Consider the following 20,887-nt stretch of genomic DNA (forward strand, 5'->3'; position numbering starts at 1 on the left):
CGAGGTGACAGGAAGTGGGCGGGTACACCGGAAGTTGAGGGGAGTTTTCTGCAAGCTCGGCTTCCTCAACATGGCAGCGCCCTTATCAGTGGAGGTGGAGTTCGGGTGAGTTCAGAGAGTTGGGGGCGCCGTGGGGATGAATTGAAGTCTTGGGGCCCGGAACTCCTCTTCCTCTGCCTTGGGGTCTGTCACGACCGAATCTCCGAAGTTCCCGGATCCTTCTTTGAGCAACGCCAGCGCCTCAGAGGGCCTGAGAGGCTCGGTCTCCTTTCCTTTGGCGACGAGGCCGTATGTCCGGCAATAGAGGCGCATGCCCGGCTGTGGAAGTGCGGGCTGGGCACTGCTCGGTGCCCTGCGCCCTGCCGGACTCAAAAGGCGCGATGGTTAGTAGGCGGCCTCACTACCTTCTTTGCCAGTCCCGTCTTGGACCAGGCTGGTGAGTGTAGCACCTGAGCTCCTAGAACCGAGAAGGACCACCATTCAGCTCCTTCACGCCTTCCTTTTGGCAGCAAGTCTACCCACAAGGTTCTTGAAGCCTTGCTTCTCGTGGGATGTGTGGCCAAGACGAGACTTCTTCCTTCTCTTTCGCAGGATTTGGGGGTGTTAAACAGACCGGAGCCCTTTTGGGGACATCAGTAAATTTGCTGGATGCCCTCCGCAGTCGTGGAGGTAACAGGGATAAGGTAGCGCAGTGAAGGAGACCAACCCTGACAGTACAGTGCGCGCAGATGGAAAGTGCAGGAAATGGGGCGCACACCAGTAACTGAAGAAGCACAAGTCAGGGAGAATGTCTCCTCAAGCCGCTATTTTCTTTCGCCTACATATGATTTTGGAGCTGAGAGAAACTGCAGAGTTTAGAAGGAAAAGAAACTAAGACCCTAAGAGATGGGTGGTGTCATTTCCAGAGTCAAATGGAAGCTTGGTCTGTGTGTGTGTGTGTGTGTGTGCGCGCGCGTGCTTCAGAGAGAGAGAAGATAAACAAGCCAAGGCTTATATGAAAAGAAAAGTCTGGAATGAGAACTCTAAAACCTCTGTCCCTAAATGCCTTTTCTTCCATTGGAGACCCCCAGTTTCTTTTATGCTTTCCCTTCATTGGGTAGTTTATTCACCAGTCATTTATTAAGTGCCTACCATGTGCCAGGCAGTGAGCCAGGCACTGAGGATACAAAGATAAATAGAACTCTCTCTGTTTCCCAGTGTTCAGCATTTCTGTCCCTTATAAGTGGGGCAGTCTCATGAATATTAAGTGCATTTTAATTGGTTTTAATTAGAACCATACTGGTTTGGTTTCCCTACTATTTTGCTTTACTGCCCCTTGGCCCAGCCATGGCCCCCACTGCCTGGAGGTTCTAGGGGGATCCCCAGTGCTTTGACAGGCCTCAGCAGAGCTGGAAAGGGAAAAGCTGCAGACTGCCAGTATTAAGGTTTGTCTACAGCCAACTTACTTTTCAGTCTCACTGCATCAGTGGTATTTTGTTCATCAGAAATGCCTTCTGTCCGGTGGCAGCAGTAAGGAATTCACGTGGAAAGAGAGGGTCCTTGCTGTCCAGAGCTACATACAGACCAGCTTAATTACCCCTTTTCTGCCCTGGCCATCTCGCGCCTCAGCCTCACTGTTGCTTGAGACTCCTCAGAGCAGCAGTGCATGCCAGCAAGGCAGGGCAGCCTCCCTCCACAGGTTCACCCACCTCCATCCCCCGCCGCCGTGGTGTCTCATGAGAATCACAGCTTCTCAGGAAGCGGGAGTGCCCGAGATGCAAGGCAAACCCACATTCCTTCTCTCTTTGTCCTTGACTTGACCCATGTTTTTGCCCCTGACCTTTCTTTCATTCCCTACGTCTTTTAGCAGACTCCCTTCACCCTTCACTCTGAACCTGAACAGGTTTTCAGAGAAGCTGCCTTGCCCATTATTCTCTACCTTTGGTCCCCTGATCCTTCAAGGGGCTGGTGAAGACCTGGCCTCTTTCCCCGGAGCAGATGCCCTCCCAGCCCCGCCAGGTCGGACAGATTCTTCAGAAGACCGTTCATACCTTCCTCACTCTTACTAGTGACCAGTTCTGTCCTCCTTTGTCTTGCCTCCTGAACTGTCCTTAGCAGAGCATTTCCTCGGGTCACAAGGGATTCAGCGTGTGTAGTACAAATGTGTTTTGCCCCTACAATGCCGATGTGAGATTCCCTCCTTCTTTTCCCTCTTCCTCCGTCCTGAGTCTGGGAGGCATCGGCACAGGGAGGGAGCTCCTTTGAAGTTAGAGAAGTGGGAGAACGGGGCGTTTTCACTCACTGCAAACCAAGTGCCTGCTGTGTGCTGGGCCCTGTTTCAGTCAGTTTACATTCCAGCTGGTAGAGAGGAAATAAAAATTTAAAAATACAAGATAAGAAGGTGCTGAACGACAAGTAAAGGCAATTTGGGGAATGTCTGTATCATTCGCTGGTACCAAGAAACACTCCCACCAGGAATGGGGAGTGGAGGGAAGATGAGATGTCTTAAGATGTGATTCTTTAGCTGACTCTGGAGAGCAAACCCTGTCAGACATGAAAGCGTGTAGCTTTGATTCTCTGCTGGGGCCAAAACAAGCCCCTTCCCTGCCTCCTGCGTCACTCCAGAGACTGGGTGTACACCTCACTCCTCTCCGGATGTGCTGACAGCAAAACCTCTCTTGTGGGGGGCCAGCGAACCCAGTGGTGACAGGTCGCTCCCTGAGGCAGGTCACTGCCTGGTCCTTCATCCGATTGTAAAGGGAAAAACAGCCTCAGCCTCGAGCCTGGCACCACCAGGTTTGGCCCAGGTCCCCGTGCCTCCGGCTCCCACCCCTTTTCTCTGACCCGCAACCCCTGAACCCCTCGCCTGTGGCCCTCCCCCACCCCAGCTGCTGCATGTGCCAGCCCCCACCCAGGAGAGAAGGAGGCTCTTGGAAGGGGATAAATGGAGGCTCTGTGCAGGCTCGCAGCTGGAACGGCCCCGCACACAGCCACAGATGGGCCTCCTCTCCCCCTCCACATTTCTGCATCGACAAAGCGTGACCTTGTTTAGATGACAGTCGCCCCATGTTTCCCTCATGACAATGCTTGCCTTCCCTGTGCCTCCCAGTGGACCATCTCAGGACATCTCTGTTCTACATCGGGCAAGGGCAGTGGGAGGGAGGCCTCGCACCCGCCCAAAGTCTGTTAAGGCCTTCTCAGTTAAGGTCCACGTGAGGTCTGGGATGGAGTCAGGAGACCAAGAGGGAGAGACGGTGCGGGGCACTGAATGAGTCCTGGTGTCCCCATCGTAAGCCCTGGCTTCTGGCCTTGACCGCGAGCCTCTCTGCTGAACCAGCCTTCCCTTTTCCAGGTGCTGGTGCACATGAGTGAACTACACTCTGCCCTCAAGGGGCTTTCTGACCTCGGGGAGTCTTGGTTTCTTTTCTATCAAGGCTCCTGGGGCTGAGCGGAAACCAGTCAGAATTCCAAGCCTAGTTCAACCACTGCCTCTGTGACCTTAGACGGGTCACTTTACCTCTTAAAGCCCCTGCTTCTCCATCGGGTGGAGTTAATAACGTCTGCTTCCCTTCTACCTTCCCCCGAATGGCCTGAGGATGAAAGGAGGTGAAGAACGGTCTTGTAAGTTGCTAAGCAGGTGGAGTCTCGCCTTCTGGCCCTGCAGTGTGCCCAGCAGACCAGTGGTCGGCACAAGCAGGGACATTTTGCACCCTCCGCTGGCCAGGGGAAACCCTTCAGCACATGCTTATGTGTCCCCAGTATGCTTTATGGTGGCTTCTCGACATTTTTGGACACAGACAGATTCGAGAACATGGAGCCACATGCCTAAGGTCTAGGGGTCAGGCAGCGGTGGAGGCTGGGCTCTGTCTTGAGGCCAACAGCACCAAACCCGAACCTGTGTGCTCAGCTGCCTCTTGAGAAAGCAGAGGAGCAAAAACAAAAGTCTGCAAATTTGGTTATTGGGGAAAATGATTTATATCCTACTTGACCCATCAGGAAGTCATATTTGAGAATCAGTCACTGGTACCCGAGGTATTTCTACATGTCGGATTTCAGCATCTCTTGGGCTTCTTGTGCCAGACCCCTCCTCAGTTTTCAGTCTCAGCGAGGTTTTTGCAGGAGCTTACCTGGCTGCCTTTCTCCTGCCCTCTTTTGCAGAGGTGGCGCGGAGCTCCTGTTCGACGGAGTAAAGAAGCATCAGATCACCTTGCCTGGACAGGAGGAGCCCTGTGAGTATGGGCTGTCTGACCCTTCCTGGGGGACATTGGCAGAGAGTCTGCAGGGCCCCTCAGCCCCATTCACGTGGGAATGGTTGGGATCTCCCTGGCCAGAGGGAGGGAGGGAGGAAGAGAAATCACCAGAGCACCCTTCCCCGATTCTCTCAGGGACCTCTCAGCCAGCTTGGCAGGAGGGTGGTAGTGACCTTGTCTTTATGAATGTGGGCTCTGCATTCAGACAGACTTAAACGGGAATCCTCCCCCAACCTTAGGCCAGTGACCTCACCTCTTAGCTTTCGCGTTCTTACCTGCGAAGCAGGCATGGCAATCCCTCTCTCTCAGGGCTGCTAAAAAGAGCATCTCTGCTATTATTAGATCGCAGCAGAGAGAGGTTCTCGTGAAGGGGGTAACCTCCTCCGAGAACGGAACCGTGCAGATGGGCTCACATTATGGTAAGAGTATTTAGATGAGAACGTTTCCAGCCAAAAAGGAGGTTGGGGGAGGTTGACTAAAGGAGACAGTGGGCTTTTTTCATTTGTCCATTCAAATACTTGTTCTTCTTTGGTTGACAAACATCCTGAGCCCCTCCTGGGTGGCAGACCCCATACCAGGCACTGGGGACAGAACCTTAAGTGAGAGCTGGTCCCTGCCTTCCACGCGGGGCGTTGTAGAGGCCCGGCTGGGTAAATGCCCGAGCAGTGTGGGAATGGCCGGCATCACAACAGTTGCAAGGCACGCCGCGCAGCTCTGCTTGTCGGAGACAAGTGCTCAGGGCCCTCTGGACAGAGCCCAGCTCACCTCGGGCTGAAACGCTTTGGGGGAGAACAGGCCGTCAGNGGCAGACCCCATACCAGGCACTGGGGACAGAACCTTAAGTGAGAGCCGGTCCCTGCCTTCCACGCGGGGCGTTGTAGAGGCCCGGCTGGGTAAATGCCCGAGCAGTGTGGGAGTGGCCGGCATCACAACAGTTGCAAGGCACGCCGCGCAGCTCTGCTTGTCGGAGACAAGTGCTCAGGGCCCTCTGGACAGAGCCCAGCTCACCTCGGGCTGAAACGCTTTGGGGGAGAACAGGCCGTCAGCCACGAAGGGGCAAGGGGATAAGGTTCCTGGAGGTGGGCAGTAGAAATGGTGAGGTCAGACAGGGTTCTTCTGGAACTAGATAAGCATCTGCCAGGAATCACACAATTATTGGCCAAACTCACTGGCTGCCAGGGCTGTGTCCAACCTCCCTCGGGTTGGAGAGCAGTGCACAGAGTAGGTCTCTGTGCCACATTCAGGGGCCAGGGGACGCTCTCCAAGAGAGAGGTCACTGCACCCCTTCGGCTGGTGGTGGGTGTGAGGCTGAGGTTAAATGCCATAAACATCAGGACCGAGGGATTGTGTGTCCTTGGTGGGGGAAGAGCTAGGGGGACAGAGGTGACTGTTTCTCTGTTTGACAGATAGCCACACAGCCTTGGGAGGGAGCAGGGGCCCTCAGAATAGAAGTCTCAAACATTCAGCCTTGCCCTGACCAGTGTAGCTCAGTTGGTTGGAGTGTTGTCTGGTATCCAAAAGGTTGAGGGTTTGGTCTCTGGTCCAGGCACACCTGTGTGCGACCCCTGGTCCAGGCGCATAGGGAAGGGGGCAACCCAGTGATGTTTCTGTCTCATGTCAATGTGTCTCTCCCTTCCTCTCTCTCTAAAAGCAATGAAACAAAGTGTCCTTGGGGGAGGATTAAAAAAACAACCCTGGCTGGTGTGGCTCGGTGAATTGAGTGCCAGCCTATGAACCAAAGGGTCACCAGTTCGAGTCCCAGTCAGGGCACATGCCTGGGTTGTGGCTGGGTCCCCAGTCAGGGGCACATTAGAGGCAACCACACGTTGATGTTTTTCTCTCTCTCTCTCTCTCTCTTTTCCCCTCTGTCTAAAAATAAGTAAAATATTTTTTTTAAAGATTCAGCTTTAAAGACCTGCCTGGGACATGATTAAAATATCACAATTACGATTTACTTCCCCCTGCATTTGCGTGGCACGGACATCCTCAGGCTTAATAATTCCAGCCCTTTTCATTCATTCTTTGGTTGAATGCTTACCAAATGCCAGATATGGAAGTCAGTACTTCATTCTTTCTTGCAGTTGGCACATCTTCTTCGAGTGCCTCCTCTGTGCCAGGTGCTGTACTGGTTGCTGGGTATCCAGTGCCGAGCAAGACAGACGTAGTAGACGTGGTTCTTGCCCGCGTGGAGCTGGAGGTGTAAAGGCAGTGGAGCCTGGGGGCACGTGGGAGTGCCACCGTGCAAGCGGTGTCACCGGCAGGAGGGCAGAGGGTGCCTGGAGCCAGACGGCGGGGTCAGGGAAGGCCTCTGTAAGGAGATGACCTGGGGGCTAAGTTTGAAGGATGGACAGGAGCCAGCCCAGTACAACGAAGGGGACAGCAGAGGTGCCTGGGGCCTGCTCCGGGTCCAGGACGTGGCCCTCATGGTCTAGGGACCTAAAGAAGTCCAGTGTCACTGGGGCACCGGTTGAGTTGGCACGGTAGGCAAGACCTCAGTTGGGTGCATAAATAATTGTCACAAATTCCTAGGCGGTAGCTGTCATTCCATTTTACAAAGGAAAAATCCAAACACAAGCATCAAGTACCTTACTCCGAGCCACACAGTTATTTAAATGGCGAGGCTGGGATTCAGGACCAGACTCCAGAGACTGGAGGGTACCACTGACAGGGTACCACTGACCTGTGGCCATTTGTCCCCAGAGGCTCCCTGGGTCATGCACCGTCTCACACTTGCAGTGCACTTCCCAGTTTTTACTCTTTTGTGCATTTATATTCATGCTTTCGACAGCTGCTTATTTTCATTTTCATAATGACCACAGTAGATACAGCCGTCGTCAAGGAAACCACACCTGAGAGAGAGAGAGCTGCCTAGAGTGACTCCAGTCAGGGCGGGCTAACCAGGTTTGTGGTCCCTCGGCCTCCATCCACTGCTTACAGAGCAGCCAGGGGCCTAGCTCCCCTCTCTGGGGTGCAAGAAAGGGAAGGAGGCGGGTAGCCGAACGGGCCTTTTTGCTTGGTCTTTGGGCCCTTGGCTGTGATTCTACCTCTGGTCCCCATTTTTTGCCCTGTTGTACCCAGAGGCTTGGGTCACATCACAGCCGCATGGCTGGTTGGCAGCTGCCAGGCCTTGCCCTGGCACACGGGAGCCCAGCAGTTGCCACTAGGAGAGTCTTACTCTTCCCCCAAGCCTGTGCCCAGATCGTTGGTTGTCTGGCAGCCTTCCCAGCCCAGGGGCTGCCCTTGGCCAAGTAGGTCCTGGAGGCTCCAGCAGAGAAAATAGCAGCCATAAGATTATGGATTGTGGCAAGTCTGACAAACAAGGAAACTGCAGGGCCCTGGGTCTTGGGCCAGGGGAGGGCTTCCAAACCAGCCAATTTGGGAAAAGAGGACGGGCAAGGCTAAGGCGGGTGAGACTGCAAGAGAGAAGTCCTGGCTATGCCCTATAGCAAGTTACTACTTTTCTCCAGCCTCCGTTTCCCCATCTGTAAAATGGGAGGTTGGGCTACATTTCATCTCTTTGAGCTGGTTATGTTTCACATCTACAGTTCGGAAATGTTGCTGTCAAATCAAGCATACAGTTCTGGGAAGCAGGGCTTGCTGACCTAGGGAGCAGTCATGTCTCTGGGGACACACTGCTAGCCATCTGCATGGAGCAGGCCCTGTCCTTGGTTGTAGTGACTGGGGTTGGTAGGCACCCACCCGCTTTGGGCATTGTGGCCGGGGTGGAGGGGCGGGGAGGCGCTGGCTTTTATGCTTATGCTTCAAGGATCCCTTCATCTCAAGGCTTCCAGCTCAGGCCTGGTCAGCGGCCTGGAACGAACCCCGAACTCCGGGGGACAGACTGCCCCAGCATGGGCATTACCTGCCCTGGCCCCCAGGAGGAGCAGTGTCTGCCTCCCCTCTCCCTGCCCCTCTTCCTCTGCCCTGCCATTGTGTCAGAGGGTGGCCGACAGGGGAGGGCAGGGGCTGGAGAGAGCTCCCAGCGCTTTAAACTGCTTAGCATGCATTTCACAGCCTCTCTGGGGCCAGCTGTTCCTTTCTTTGCCCTGGGGCCTGTTTGCTGATCCCCCCCCCCCACCGCCCTCCACTCCCCCCACCCCTCCCAGTCCCTGTGCAAAATTGCTTTTGAAAAGATCCACTTTCTGCTTAATTAAACAATGAGGAGCGTCCCTTCGCACATCTGTAAACCTCCTTCTGAGGCCAGTTTAGCCCACAAACTGCTCCATTCTTACCCCCATTCACTTGTAAATGGACTCTCTGATGTTCCCTCTACCCCTCTCTTCTCTTTCACTCCCCCCATCTCAGCTCTTTCTTCTCCCTTTCAACTAAGGCCTGGGGTGGGCTCCCAGAAGAGCCTCGTCTTGGAGCCCAGTAGACCTGGTGGGGACTGGAGTGGTTTAACCTATGGAAGAGAAGACTCAGGAGATCTGGGCTCTGTCTCTCCCAAACCTGCAGGGCAGGCGTGGGGGGGAGGGGACACGTTTGTTGGCGTGGTCCCCGTGGAATGACCCAGCTTGGCGGGGGCGGGGGGGGGGGGGGGCGGGCGGTGACAGGAAGATAGATTTCTGGTTGAGAGAAAGGCTCTCCCTGGAGCGTTCTAAGAGGCTGGGTAAGGGGCTAAGGGTCTGCCGCAGCAAGGATTAGTATCAGATGAGACCCCAAGACTGTTCTCTCAGCCTTAGAGACTACGGCTGACACTGTTGGGGGCCCTGCCACAGTGGGTGGCCAGTGTTCCCAGACAAGGACCGACCCACTGAGGTGAGGGAGTCTGGTGGGAGCCTTTCAGGTTCTCTCTAAGGGGCGTGCGTGGTGCCCCGTTGCCCGCAGCTTTAGGTTCTGGCAGCCTAGAGGGTAAGGAGCCCTGGGCACGTGGACATGTGTCCTGAGTGCCTGGTGCTGTGCGGGGTGGGCCTGAATCCTCAGGGCAGCTCTTTGGTGCTTGGGCTTTTATCCTCATTTGGCAGAGGATGACCCTGAGACTTAGGGAAGGGAAGTGACTTCCTACTCAAGGCCATCTAGCGCCAGCTCTCCCCTCCAGACACCGAGCCCTTAACCACTGGCCAGAGTGGCAAGCAGCTCCCATCACTTGCTTTCCCCACATGGGCCGGCCAGGTCCCAGGGCTGCGTGCCCAGGGCACCTTGTGTTAGGTGCTCCTCTCTTTCCTTTGGGGCTGCGTGCCCAGGGCGCTCTGGCCTTTAGCAGCCGCCACCTCAGAGTGTGATTTCTTGCGGCTGGATTGTCCTGGAAGCATCTTAAGGGTCTGAACATCTAAAATGGAGGTAAGAGGAGAGTTTGATATTTTACACCCTGGCATATGTCATCAGTTTGGTTCGAATAAACTCTTACTCAGCTCTGGCTTGCGTGGCTCAGTGGATTGAATGCCAGCCTGCAAACCAAAGGGTCGCTGGTTTGATTCCCAGTCAGGGCACATGCCTGGGTTGCAGGCCAGGTCCCCAGTAGGGGGTGTGCGAGAGGCAATCGCACATTGATGTTCCCCTCTTTGAAGATCAATAAATTCTTTAATAAACTAAATTTAAAAAATAAACTCTTATGCAAGTTCAATAAATGAAATAGAGGGAAGGCCAGTGTCTGGGCCCCCTCACCACTCTCCCAGTCCCTCTGTGGCTTCTGATGAAAAGCTAGTGAGTCCCACAAAAAACCCAGCCAGTCCCAGCACTGTCTGATTAATGCTTGGCTGGCTCCACCTCACTCTCCAACGCGGTCTGGTCTGAGCACGTCCCCAGGGTGCCAGGCCCCCGGTCAGAGTGCGGAAGCTCAGGGCATCAAGAGAGGGCAGAAGGTACAGGTTCTTCTGAATCACAGGAGAATTACAGCGTTGATAGGCCAGGCGCAATACCAAGAACTTTACATGAATCACCGTATTCCCTCCTCACAACCACTCTATGAGACATTCTTACCATTTCCAAAGAAGGAGGCTGCGGCTTGTGGAGTGCCTCGCCTAAGGTCCTGTCCCTGGAATGCAGGGGAGCTGACTGAGGTGCTGCGCGTGGGCCTCTGCACCGTGCCCCGTGGCCAGGGCCAGGCCCTCGGAGCGCACCCCAGTGCTGGCAATGCTGTGCGTTGGCACTGGTCTTGGCATGCACATCAAGGCAGAGGGACACGGAGCATGGCCCAGGCAGTGTGGGTTGTGCGCCCTGGGAGCGCAGATTTGGCAAATGCCTCTGGGGTTCACAGGGTGGGGGGCATCTCTCCCTGAGCAGGCCCCTTCTGCAGGCCCATACGTGCCCAAGGGGATCTGGGTGATGGCTGCTGCTCATGCCAGTCTTCTGGCCTTCTCTGTTCCGCTACCTTGAGCCTGCCAGTTCCTTCCTGCCTCAGGTCTTCCATATGTTCTTCCTTCTGCCTAGAATGCTCCTCCAGCCTACCCTGCTCATCCTTCAGGTTTCAGCTTCAATGTTAACATCCTCAGAAAAGCTTCTGTACAAAGGAAATAACATTTACCATAGCTAATTCAATATGTAATGTCAACTCCACAAGGGTGGGTTCTGTGTCTTGCTCATCGCCATCTCCCTGGCACCTGGCACATAGTAGTTGCTCAATAAATATTTATCTTATGAGTAATTATGTGGGGTTCCAGGAGGAAAGTCACCCTCTGAGGCAGTGGGTGGCAGGAGGATACTGGGGCAAGGTGAAACTGAGACTCCCCAGAGCCGTCCTCAAGCCACCAGCCCCTGACTCTGCTTAACCCTTCCTCCTCCCCTGGGTGCCTTTGGAAGCCGACCATCTGGCTTGGAGGCCATTTGCATATTGTCTGGGCCTCAGCAAGCCCAGCAAGATGTCCCTAGAGGGTGTTTCGGGCCAGGCCTAGGATCCCTCGCAGCCTGCCATGAGTCCCCTCTCTCCCCACCCCCAAATCCAGGCATGGGGGAACAATAAGGATGGTGATGTGGTGGCCTCACCATGGTAACAAGTTATCAAGAATGTGGAGGGAGGGGTGCAGAGGAGGGAGGGAATGACCTCAGCAAAGAGGAGCATCATGATAAATGAGCCAGCACCGGCAGCAGACTCACCCCCAGCCCGCCCCTCCGGGACTCTGTGGTGCTACCATCACTCGGGTGACCCCAGCATGACCACCAGCCGCCCCACCCCAGCTCGTCCAGAGTGGAAGAGGAGCCCCTCCTCCAACACAGCTGGGTCAGGTTCTGTACGGGGTGGCCAGGACTGTGCAGGTGCAGCCTGTGGCCCTCAGGCCAGGCGCTGCCCGGTCCCTCTCAGCACCTCTGCACACCCAGGCAGAGCCCAGCCCGCCAGGGCAGGCTGATGAATGTGCCAGACTCCAGCAGCTCTATCGAGCGGCCCCAAGATGTATGGGCTGGCGGCCCACCAGACAGTGCCGAGATGGAGCCAAGGGGAAGCCTCTGAAAGCCAGGCCTCAGGCTGACCGCAGCCCGCTGGAGGCAGCATGCCCATGCCCTGCACTCCGGGGACCACGAGGACCCCGGCCTACTTCGTGTAAAAACAGGAATTAAAGTCGAGAGGTGACGCCTTGGTCCACAGACACCTTGCCCATGGACCTGTGCTCTTCTGGCGACTCAGGGAAGTTGGCTGGGAACAGAGGGAGCTGTTCTGTCCAGAGGGCAACCGAGCTGCCTTCTGGGGGATGGTATGCAGGCTGTGGAGGGCGTCTGACAGCCCTGTTCTAGGCTGGCCCTGCCTGTGTGACACGCTGCTGGACCTGGAGGGCCTGGACCGGGAAGAACTGAAGCTCTCTCTGCCCAGGCAGCCTTCTCTCCCCCACGTGCCGGGACTCTGACTCTAGGAGAAACCAAGGCGCTGGTGGGCCCTTTTCCAGCTCAGCCTGAGACTTTGACTCAGGGTGGGCATGGCTAGTCCTGAGTTTCCCACTGGCTTCTCAGAGATCAGCTGTCTCCTTGGGGCCTTCAGTCCTCCAGTCATGGCAGGGAGAGAAGGCACTCCCACTGCCTCAGGAGACAGCCCGTTCAAGGAGTTTCCCGAGCCAGGTTTCAGTGTGCTGTGTCCCGGGACCCTGCTCCTAGGAAAGGAGAGGTGGCCCTGGGGACAGGTGGCCCTGAGCCTCCACATGATGTACAAAGAGCTTGGTGGCAGTCCCACAACCACAGATAGTGGCAGATATCAGTGTCCAGGGGAACAGGAGAAGCCCTTTTGACCCTGAACCTCTTGCCTCTTCATGGTGGCTCCCCACAGCCCCCGGGGTGGGAGAGGGCTCTGGGAAGGGGGGTTTCGAGGGGCAGTGACTGGTCAGCTCTCTGGCTGGTGCAGGATCTTGCTTTCCCTCTGCTGGAGGAAATCAGCTGATGTTATCGGCTCAGCAATTGTGTTTCCTCCCTCACAAAGGGGAATATATGCAGATCCTCCAAGAGCCAAGTGGAATCCTCCCACTCGGGGCCTGGCTGGACGGGTAAAGGTGGACAGGGCTCTTCAGGAGCCTCTCAGAAGCCTGTCTGCGGCAGTTTTGGACCCATCTTCCAGGACTTAGGGTGGGGGTCTGTCGTCCAGCCCCTTCAGATGTGACAGTGCCTGCTGCTATCTGCCTTGAGTCCCCATTGCCTTTCTAAGCCTTCGGTAGTGTGAGGTGACACTCCGAAGACCTTTCGGGCAGGTCACTGGCCCCTGCTAACCTACTTCCTCACCTTAGGAGTCTGCAGGCCAGGGGCCGTGGCAGCTTGGGCGAAGGGGCTTCTGAGCCCCACGTGCACGTCCTCGTGGTGCAGGCAGGGCCGGGGCGTTGGGAGTAGGTGGTTCACAGCAGTGTTTTCTGTGCCCTCCTTTCCAGGGGACATCCGGAACCTCCTCGTCTGGATCAAGAAGAACTTGCTCAAAGAGCGGCCGGAGCTGTTCCTCCAGGGAGACAGTGTGTGAGTCCCCACTTCCCTTCCCCGAGGAGGGCGGACAGGGTGCCGGGCGCCATCTCCGTGTTCGGCCACAGCCTGCTCTGTGGCCTCTTGTCTCCTTGCCATTCCCTGAGCTCTGAAGAAAGAGCTTTCGGTTTTCTTGTTGCCGTGCTGGGTTGTTGGGAATTTTTTCAACATCAGGTCAGGGAACTGGTACACTTCTCAAGAAACTTGGAATCCTCCTGCTTGCCACAACCTTGCTGTGGAACCTTAGGCAAGTTACTTTACTTCTCTGGGCCTAGCTACTCTCTCTATTCAAAAGTACTGAGGACAAGGTCCTGCCCAAGGTCCCTTTCATTCCTGGACAGTCCGGAACTTTCTGCGATAATGGGAGTGTTCTGTATCTGTCTGTCCAATGTGGTAATTGGGTGCTGGCTACGTGGGGGTGTTGAGCCCTGGAAATGTGGCCAGTGTGAATGAGGAACTAAACACTCAGTTTCATTTCATGGTAATTTAAATTTAAATTTAAACGTGGCTGATAGATACCATATTGCAGCAGTCCCCAACCTTTTTGGCACCAGGGACTGGTTTTGTGACAGACAGTTTTTCCACGGGCAGAGGTGGGTGGGGAGGGACAGGAAGCAGAGCTCAGGTGGTCTAGCTGGCCTGCGGCTCACCTCCTGCTGTGCAGCCTGGTTCCTGACTGGCCTCCGACCAGTATCTGTCCTCCGTCCAGAACCCGGGAGTTGAGATCCCTGCCACATTGGACAGCAGAGGTGTAGGATTCCAGGGGGTCACTGTGCGCACATGTGTGCACACACACATTGTCTCCTTTTGCTGGAGACAGCCCTATCCTCGCCCACAGCTCCTTCACCTGTCCCAGGCCCAGCTCAGCCCCCTCGGCAAGGAGCCAGGCTCCCTGTACGAGAAGTCACTTCACCTCTACAGCAAGGCTGGCCGAATGCCTACCAGTGGGCAGGGTGCTTGTGGGGCCTGTCTATCTGCCCTGGAGCAGAGGACCCCAGTACGTCCTGGGGCTAAGGCTGCTCTCCGGCCCCTGGCTCAGGTCATGGTCTAGCAGTCATGGAGGGCCCCTCCCCCACCCGCCCCCACCCGCCCCTGGAGGACGGCAAAGCTGTGGGCCACTGGCAGCAGGAACCAGGCTGAGGAACCAGTCTGAAAATCAGCCTCGCATGCCTCACACCAGGCACAGCTGCTCTTGGGCTTCTAGCTGCTCGGGGCCGCTGTTGCTGCCCCTGGTGTGGACGTGCTGAAGATGGACGTCTGGGAGCACATGCTGCTACCCAGGGTGCCCCGCGGACTTGGGCAAGCAAGCCCCTCGCCCACCGTCCCGGCTCACCCTCACGCGGGCCTTGCGGGGAGGCCCTGTCATTTGCCCGTGTCCAGTTGGAGAGACTGATGCTCAGAAACAAAATGACCTGCCTGAGGTCCCGGGGTGGGGGGTGGCGGGCATGCTGGAATTTCCACCTGGCCCCACGACCATGACTTTCGGACCAGGTTTGCTTTAGATTCAGTCACCTCCACTTCCTGGAACATCTGTCACTGGAACTTGAGGAGGGAAGGCTCCCATCACACCCTCCTGCAACCCACGGGTCTGAGCCTCGCCACCTCTGTGACTGCATGCCCCCTGGCCCTTCACTTCCTGCTACTCACCGCCATCTTCCCCACAGGCGGCCAGGAATCCTGGTGCTGGTTAACGATGCTGACTGGGAACTGCTGGTCAGTACCTCGGGGGCATCCTTTCCCCAACCTCCCCTCAGTAGTCAGAAAGGCTTTCTCTCCGTGAGGCCCAAACAGGGTGAAGAGACCTCTGTCCCACTCTAGCCTCCATGCTGAGGCTGCTCAGCCTTCCATCTGGAGAGAGGGAGGAAAGGGAAGCTGGGGGAAAGGGTGAGCAGTCCTCCATCCAGGACATTTGCAAGTTAGAGTATAGGGTACCTGGTTCTCTGGAAGTCTGTCTCTCCCCCAAGCAGCCAGGTGCTCCCCTCCCCCGACACGTGGGGGGAAACTGGAAAGTGGCCCTGATGACGCCCTCCTCATTTTTCTCCTGGACCAGGGCGAGCTGGACTACCAGCTTCAGGACCAGGACAGCGTCCTCTTCATATCCACGCTGCACGGCGGCTGAGGGCCCCTCTCTGTGCCTGGGCCCTCCTTGGGGTGAGAATCACCAGACCTCCCCTTGGGCCCTGCTTCCTGAGCTCCCTAGACATACTCCTTGGCTGCTTTCTTCCCTGCTCTGTCCCCTGAGCTCCCTCCAGGCAGGGAAAAGAGGGCAGGTGCTAAAATGAGCCTTTCGCAGGCATACAAGCAGGAGAAGGCAGGCAGGCAGGCGCCTGAGCCCAGCCCTCCCTCTCCCAGCAGCTGAGGTGGGGGAGGGTGCCCTGTGGTTTGTCCAGAGTAGGTGAGGTGCTTGGAGCCAGGTGACCCAGCTGCCTTCCATTCCTGTGTCTCAGTCTGGACACCGAGTGACCACTGACAAGGTACTCCAGCTCCAGGTCACAGTGTCTTCATGGGAAAGATGAATGGCCCTCAAGAGCTGATGGGATACCCCGTCTCTTCTCAAACACTGGAGGAGTCCCCACCTCAGTTTCCCCATCTGGACAGTAGAGGGCTCTGCCTGTCCCCCACTGACGTCATTATGGAACCCCAGCTGGGGTCCCCTATTCACTGCTGACCCCCTGCCCACCACCCAGCAGCTGCTCTTCCAGCCACACCCCTCCTCCTGCTCCCCCTGTCCCCAGCCCTTGACCCTGGCTGGCCTCCCCCCCCCCCCCCCCCCCCCCCCCCCCCCCCCCCCCGCCACAGGCCACCAGATGGGCTCCTGAGACCTTCCCCCAGCAAAAGGCTGCCTGCAGCCCATTCTTGAGAGGAAGAAGTGGGCTTAACCTTGGACTGTCAGAGGCCTAGAAGGGTCAGTGTGCCTCAGTTTCCTCTTCAGCAACAACGGATGAATTACAGTGTCTGAAAATGTGGGTGATACTGATGTCCCAAATTAGGCTCTCTCTCCCTTCCTCCCTCCTGCAGGAAGCAGGATTGGGGCAAGTAGCACCTGGGTAGTCAGGGCAGCTCACCCCTCCTCCCTCCATCCCTTCTGGAAATCTTGGGGCCTCAGGGTCTGCAACAGCTGGCCTTGGGCAAATAAAAGACTAGGTTGTTTACTAGCCTTGCCTGGAGCTTTATCCCTAGAAACCAGAGGCACCCCACATCCCCTCAGCTATGGTCTCTGGTCCACTCTGCCTCCACCCACAGCTTTTAGAGCTGCCCTTCACCCAGAAAAGGGCAGGGGTCAAAACTCTCTCCTGACTGTGAGGGGATGGCCTGACCAGGCCGTCTGGAGAAGGGGGCGGCCCAGCCCAGTCTGGGTCCCTGGACACATACTTCCTCACGAGTTTGTCCGAGGCCAGGCTTTGTCCCACCAGCTTCGGCCAGAAGCCCCAGAACCAACGGGGGTGACATAGATAAGACTGCTGAGCCCTTCCTCCCCATGACCTGGAGAAGAGCTTGCTTTGCTGGAGGGAGACCTCAAAAAAAATAGGGCATTAATATTATCTTGCCCAAAACATGGCTTGTCACTAAATATCAGCCATTTGAGATGGGATTTCTCTCACTCTGTGGGGATGAGATGCTAGCCTGGTTGCCCCAGCATTGTGCTGGCGGTGTGGGGGCTGTGTGCACCCGGCATTCTCAGAGCCTAAGGGGCCTGCCACACCCTGTCTGGTAAGCTCCTCTCCTGTGCTCTGCAGTGGAAGCCCTCGGGGCACCTGTGTGGGTGGAGGCAGCTGTGCTGGGGTTGTGGGCAGGAGGCGGTCTGGGTGCAAACTGAGGCCGTTTTGGGGACCCAGAACGCTGTCTGGGGAGGCTATGGACCAGCCCACAGGAGGTGTGGAGGTCTGGGTTTCCAAGTTAGGGAACAGAGCAAGGGCTTGAAAGGGCCCCCTGCAGCCTGTCCTCTCCCTGTCACCTGGATGTCTCTCCCTGCCTCCAGCCCCAGTGAAGTGGCTCGTTGTCCTTCCCAGGATTCCAGGTCCTGGAATCTGGGCCATTGGATTTCTTTCTCACCTGCACCGGGGCGGGGGGCTTAGGGACGGGATATCCCTCCCCCCCACTGCACCCCAGTGAATACTGAGCAGTAGGGCGGAAGGATGCAATGGGAAAACCACGTTCTCCAAGGCAGCAGGGATGCAGGCGAAAGCACCAAGCCCCGGTCCACAGCATTTTGGGTCATTTTCAGCCCGGAGTCAGAGGGGTCAGGGACAGATGACCTGACCTCAGCGCCAGCAATGCCCAACTGCCCCATTCCCCCAGGCAACTCCTGACCCCCAGCTTGTGAGGAAATAAACGAATAAGTCCCACCATCTCCGGAGATTTGTCTTTAATGAAAAGGATTCATTTATCCAAGTTCCGTTTCCAAAGCCGAGGCAGTTGCCCGGCTGGATCGCATCATTCCCCGTGCTGCTCCGGCTCCGGCAGCGGTTGCAGGAGATTCTGCCTGTCAGTGCCTCCAGAGGGGCTGGCCAAAGGGGTCGGTTTATTGGGAATTTAGAGATCGGTTTAGGCTTTTGCTTTTGGGGTTATTGGTGGGGGGACAGGTGAGAACCAATTCAAAATGAGTTAGCGCTTTCTGCCAGCATCTTCTTTCACTCCCGACTTCCTTCGGCTGGCCCGAGGGCGGGCTCCTGGGACCACTTTTGGGTCCTGCTGCCGCGTGCCAGCTTCGTTTCAGCCGAAATTTGAAAAAAGGGAAACGACGCGATCATCTGGAGGACACCCTTGGCCAGGACTGGCCACCCGCAGAGAAGGACGACGATGATAAGGATGAGGATGGCGACGCTGGCAGCGGGGACTGGCGGCTCTCGTTTGCGGCAGGGCCGCCACGATCCTGGTGCTGGGGCCAGCTAGCCGCTGCTCAGAGCGAGGGGTCTCCCCTTCGTGAGCTGGGTCCCTGCGGCTTCCGCCCCTGTTGCGCCCGGAGCTTAGCCACAGATGTCCAGCCACAATTCTCGGTTGGCCGCAGACTCGTACAAGAATTGCGTTTGGACAATCAGTGGCGAAGCCCCTGAGTTCAGGGCCCTGGTCTCCTGCGGGGCTCCCCTTCGCTCCTTAAAAGCAGGGGACCAGGAGATCTCCGGAGCTGCACGGCCGACTGCCTCGCAGACGCTCAGCGGTTGCAGCCCATACCGCGGTAAGGTGGTAAGGTGGAGGGGCAAACGTGGGTCCCTGACCCTGCTCGGGGAATCCCCATCGCCCCTGGCGTGTGTCTCCTTCAGTCGCGGCCCAGGGTCCCTAAAGTAGCCCGATTTGGCGCTCTGCATGGCCCGAGGTTGGGGGAACCTCCATCAGGCCCGGGGAACCCCGACTCCCCTCTCCCCACCCCCAGCCTGGGCTTCCCGAGCTCGCCAGGAATCCAGAAAGCAGGGGCCCGAGGCCGGGTGGCGTTTACGAGCCCGGGTCGGGACTGCTGGACTCGTGGGTCCCCGCCCCCGCTGTCCCCGCGCACGCACCGGCTCCGGTGCTCTCCGCTTCCCTGTGGCTGAATCTTGGCCGGGGTGCCTGTAGTAGTGGTGGCGGTGGCTGGGGCGCGGCAGGGAGCGCTGGAATGCGCCGCTGGGTCACCTGCCGTGCCCGGTGAGCCGGGCTGGGAGCCGGCGGGCTGGCGAGGCGCAGGGCTGAACCCCAGCGGGCGCCTCTGGCGGCTCGGGGCCGGGGCGGGCTTTTAGTGGGCCGCTCCAACAATACGGGCCTGGCGCGGAGAAAGGGGCTCGGCTGCAATTGGTACTGGATTTGAATAACGCCACGGGGCCATCAATGGTCATTGTGTCGGCGGGTAATGAATCTCCGCTGTCTCTCGGGCTGGCCAGGCAGCTGCAACCTGCGCTCAGGCTGCTCTTAAAGACATAGCGTGCCCCTCCCCGGGGGTGCCCCCCCTGCACTGGCCGGACCCCTCACCCTCCTACCCCCACCCTGCGTCCTAGACTCCCAGTGTCCCGCCTGCTCCCTCCGCTGAACCCTTTGCCCATCACCCCCTCCCTTCTCCTGGGCCAGGCACCCGCATCTCGGCCCTGCACTCCCATGGACCTGACTTAGGCTCCTGGCCTTGGCTGAGCTTCCCTCTCCTGTCCCGGGGGGACTCCTGGCTTCCTATCTGCATTTAAGCTGAGGCCTCTGGAGCCCTCCTTCCTTAAGCTCCTGCCCCAGGGGCTTCAAGCTGCAGGGTGTGGGGGAACAGTTTGGAGGTCAGAGGGTCACCCCTTTAAAAGGCTCTGCTGAAGCTTAAGGGAGTGGATGCAGTCCTGACCCCCAGACTGAAGATGTCTCCAGTGACCACGTCTGTCCCCCCCTCCCCCCAAGGAATCAGCAGGCTGCAGGGACCAAGGACAAGGGCTTGATTCCCAGGACACCTCTTGCAGGCTCCTAGATACCTCAGCTCTGGCAGGGGTCGGGGGTGGGGAGCAGGGCAGAAGAGGGGCATGGAATCTAGTAATGCTGTCTTGTCTCTTTCACTGGACAGCCCACCAGTTCAGGAGGGCAGGGGCTCTCTCTCGCTCAGCGGCGCTCCCCACCCCCACCTCTGCCAGGAGGAGGTTCTCGGTCTACTGGGGCAATACATGCCCAGCTTCTCCCCGCAGACCTCAGCCCGCTTCCCGCCCCAAGGGGAGTCTGTGGCCATTCTTCCCATACCTCCTGCCCTCCATCGACTCCATCCCCTCGTCCCCTCCTCACAGCTGGGGGCGCCTTGCCACGTGCCCCCACTGAATTATCATGTTGGCGTGTTTGTTCTCACTGGGCCAGGAAGTGGGTGCTACCGATCTTTGCACGTCCAGGGCCTGGCATGGCTCCCTCCAGGCCGCCCTTGGATGTGTACCGATACTCAAAATGAACTACATAAACCTCCAGGGATTTCTTACAAAAGCTGAAGAAACATGGCATCTGGGGAGCAGTTCCTGGAGTGACAGCTTTTTATAGAGAGGGAGTCTGCCGACTCTCTGGGTCCTCTCCAGGGAATTGTCCATCGGGCGATAGCACCTCGTGGGCTGAGCACTGTGCGCTTTAAAGGCAGTGCTGGCTTGCTGACTCCTCCCAGCAGCCCTGGGAGGTGGGCACTGATCTCAGTCTGACGTTGCAGACGGGGAAACCGAGATCAGTGGCAGGGCAGGTTAGCGCCTCGTCCCCAGCTGGCGTGTGGCAAGCCACGGCTGGAGCCCAAGGCTGTGGAGCCCGCCACACGCTAGTTTCCCAGACTCTGCTCCCCGGATGAGAAGGGGACTGAAAAGAGTGCTCCCTGAAAGCTCCAGACTCCCCCCAACAAACAAAGAAAAACAAAAACGGGAAAAAAGCAGGGCGAGTCTCCAAACCTGGGAGAGCACCCAGTGTCTCCTTGTAAATTAGAATCTTGTCCTGGCCCCACCTTGGCCTGGTGGGAACAGGGCCCTGAGGGACTGGCCAGTGTGGTCTCTGCGGGACGGCAGGGCAGCTGCGTCCCAGGAGGGGGGGGCTCGGCAGCCTCAGCAGGGTGCCAGGGCTCTTTAAAGCCCGTAGTCCTGGGCAGGAAAGGGCCGATTTGCCTCACTCTCACCCTTGGTGAAACTGCCGCTGGTCATTGAACAGATGTTTACAGAATGCCTCCTGTGTACCAGTGGGGGACTGAGCAGTGGGCACAAATCCCCAGAGGAGATGCACAGGAGCGGGTCAAGTGCAGGGCGGGCTGGGGGTGGGGCAGGGTACCGGAGGAACTGCCCTGGGCAGTGGGGAAGTAGGTGAACTCGGGCAGGGTGCTGGTGCTGACCCTGTTCCAGGCAGAGGGA

General features: G+C 57.4%; 1 protein-coding gene across 3 annotated transcripts; it reads left to right on the forward strand.

Moving 5' to 3' along the window:
- URM1 (ubiquitin related modifier 1) lies at positions 1–17,440 on the forward strand. Of its 3 annotated transcripts, XM_037036585.1 has the most exons (6): positions 2–105; positions 4,138–4,208; positions 13,007–13,088; positions 14,756–14,804; positions 15,142–15,242; positions 15,891–15,978. In XM_037036585.1, exons 1-5 carry the CDS (start codon positions 71–73, stop codon positions 15,208–15,210), a joined length of 306 nt encoding a protein of 101 aa, XP_036892480.1. In that variant the 5' UTR covers positions 2–70; the 3' UTR covers positions 15,211–15,242; positions 15,891–15,978. The 3 variants fall into 3 exon arrangements, with proteins under 3 accessions (XP_036892478.1, XP_036892480.1, XP_036892479.1); XM_037036583.1 differs by lacking the exon at positions 15,142–15,242 and having other exon boundaries at positions 1–105; positions 15,891–17,440; XM_037036584.1 differs by lacking the exon at positions 15,891–15,978 and having other exon boundaries at positions 15,142–15,845.
- The last annotated feature ends 3,447 nt before the right edge of the window (positions 17,441–20,887 follow it).

The sequence above is a fragment of the Sturnira hondurensis genome, unplaced genomic scaffold (assembly GCF_014824575.4).
Source record: "Sturnira hondurensis isolate 20B ecotype Veracruz unplaced genomic scaffold, ASM1482457v3 Scaffold0022908, whole genome shotgun sequence".
NCBI lineage: Eukaryota > Metazoa > Chordata > Mammalia > Chiroptera > Phyllostomidae > Sturnira > Sturnira hondurensis.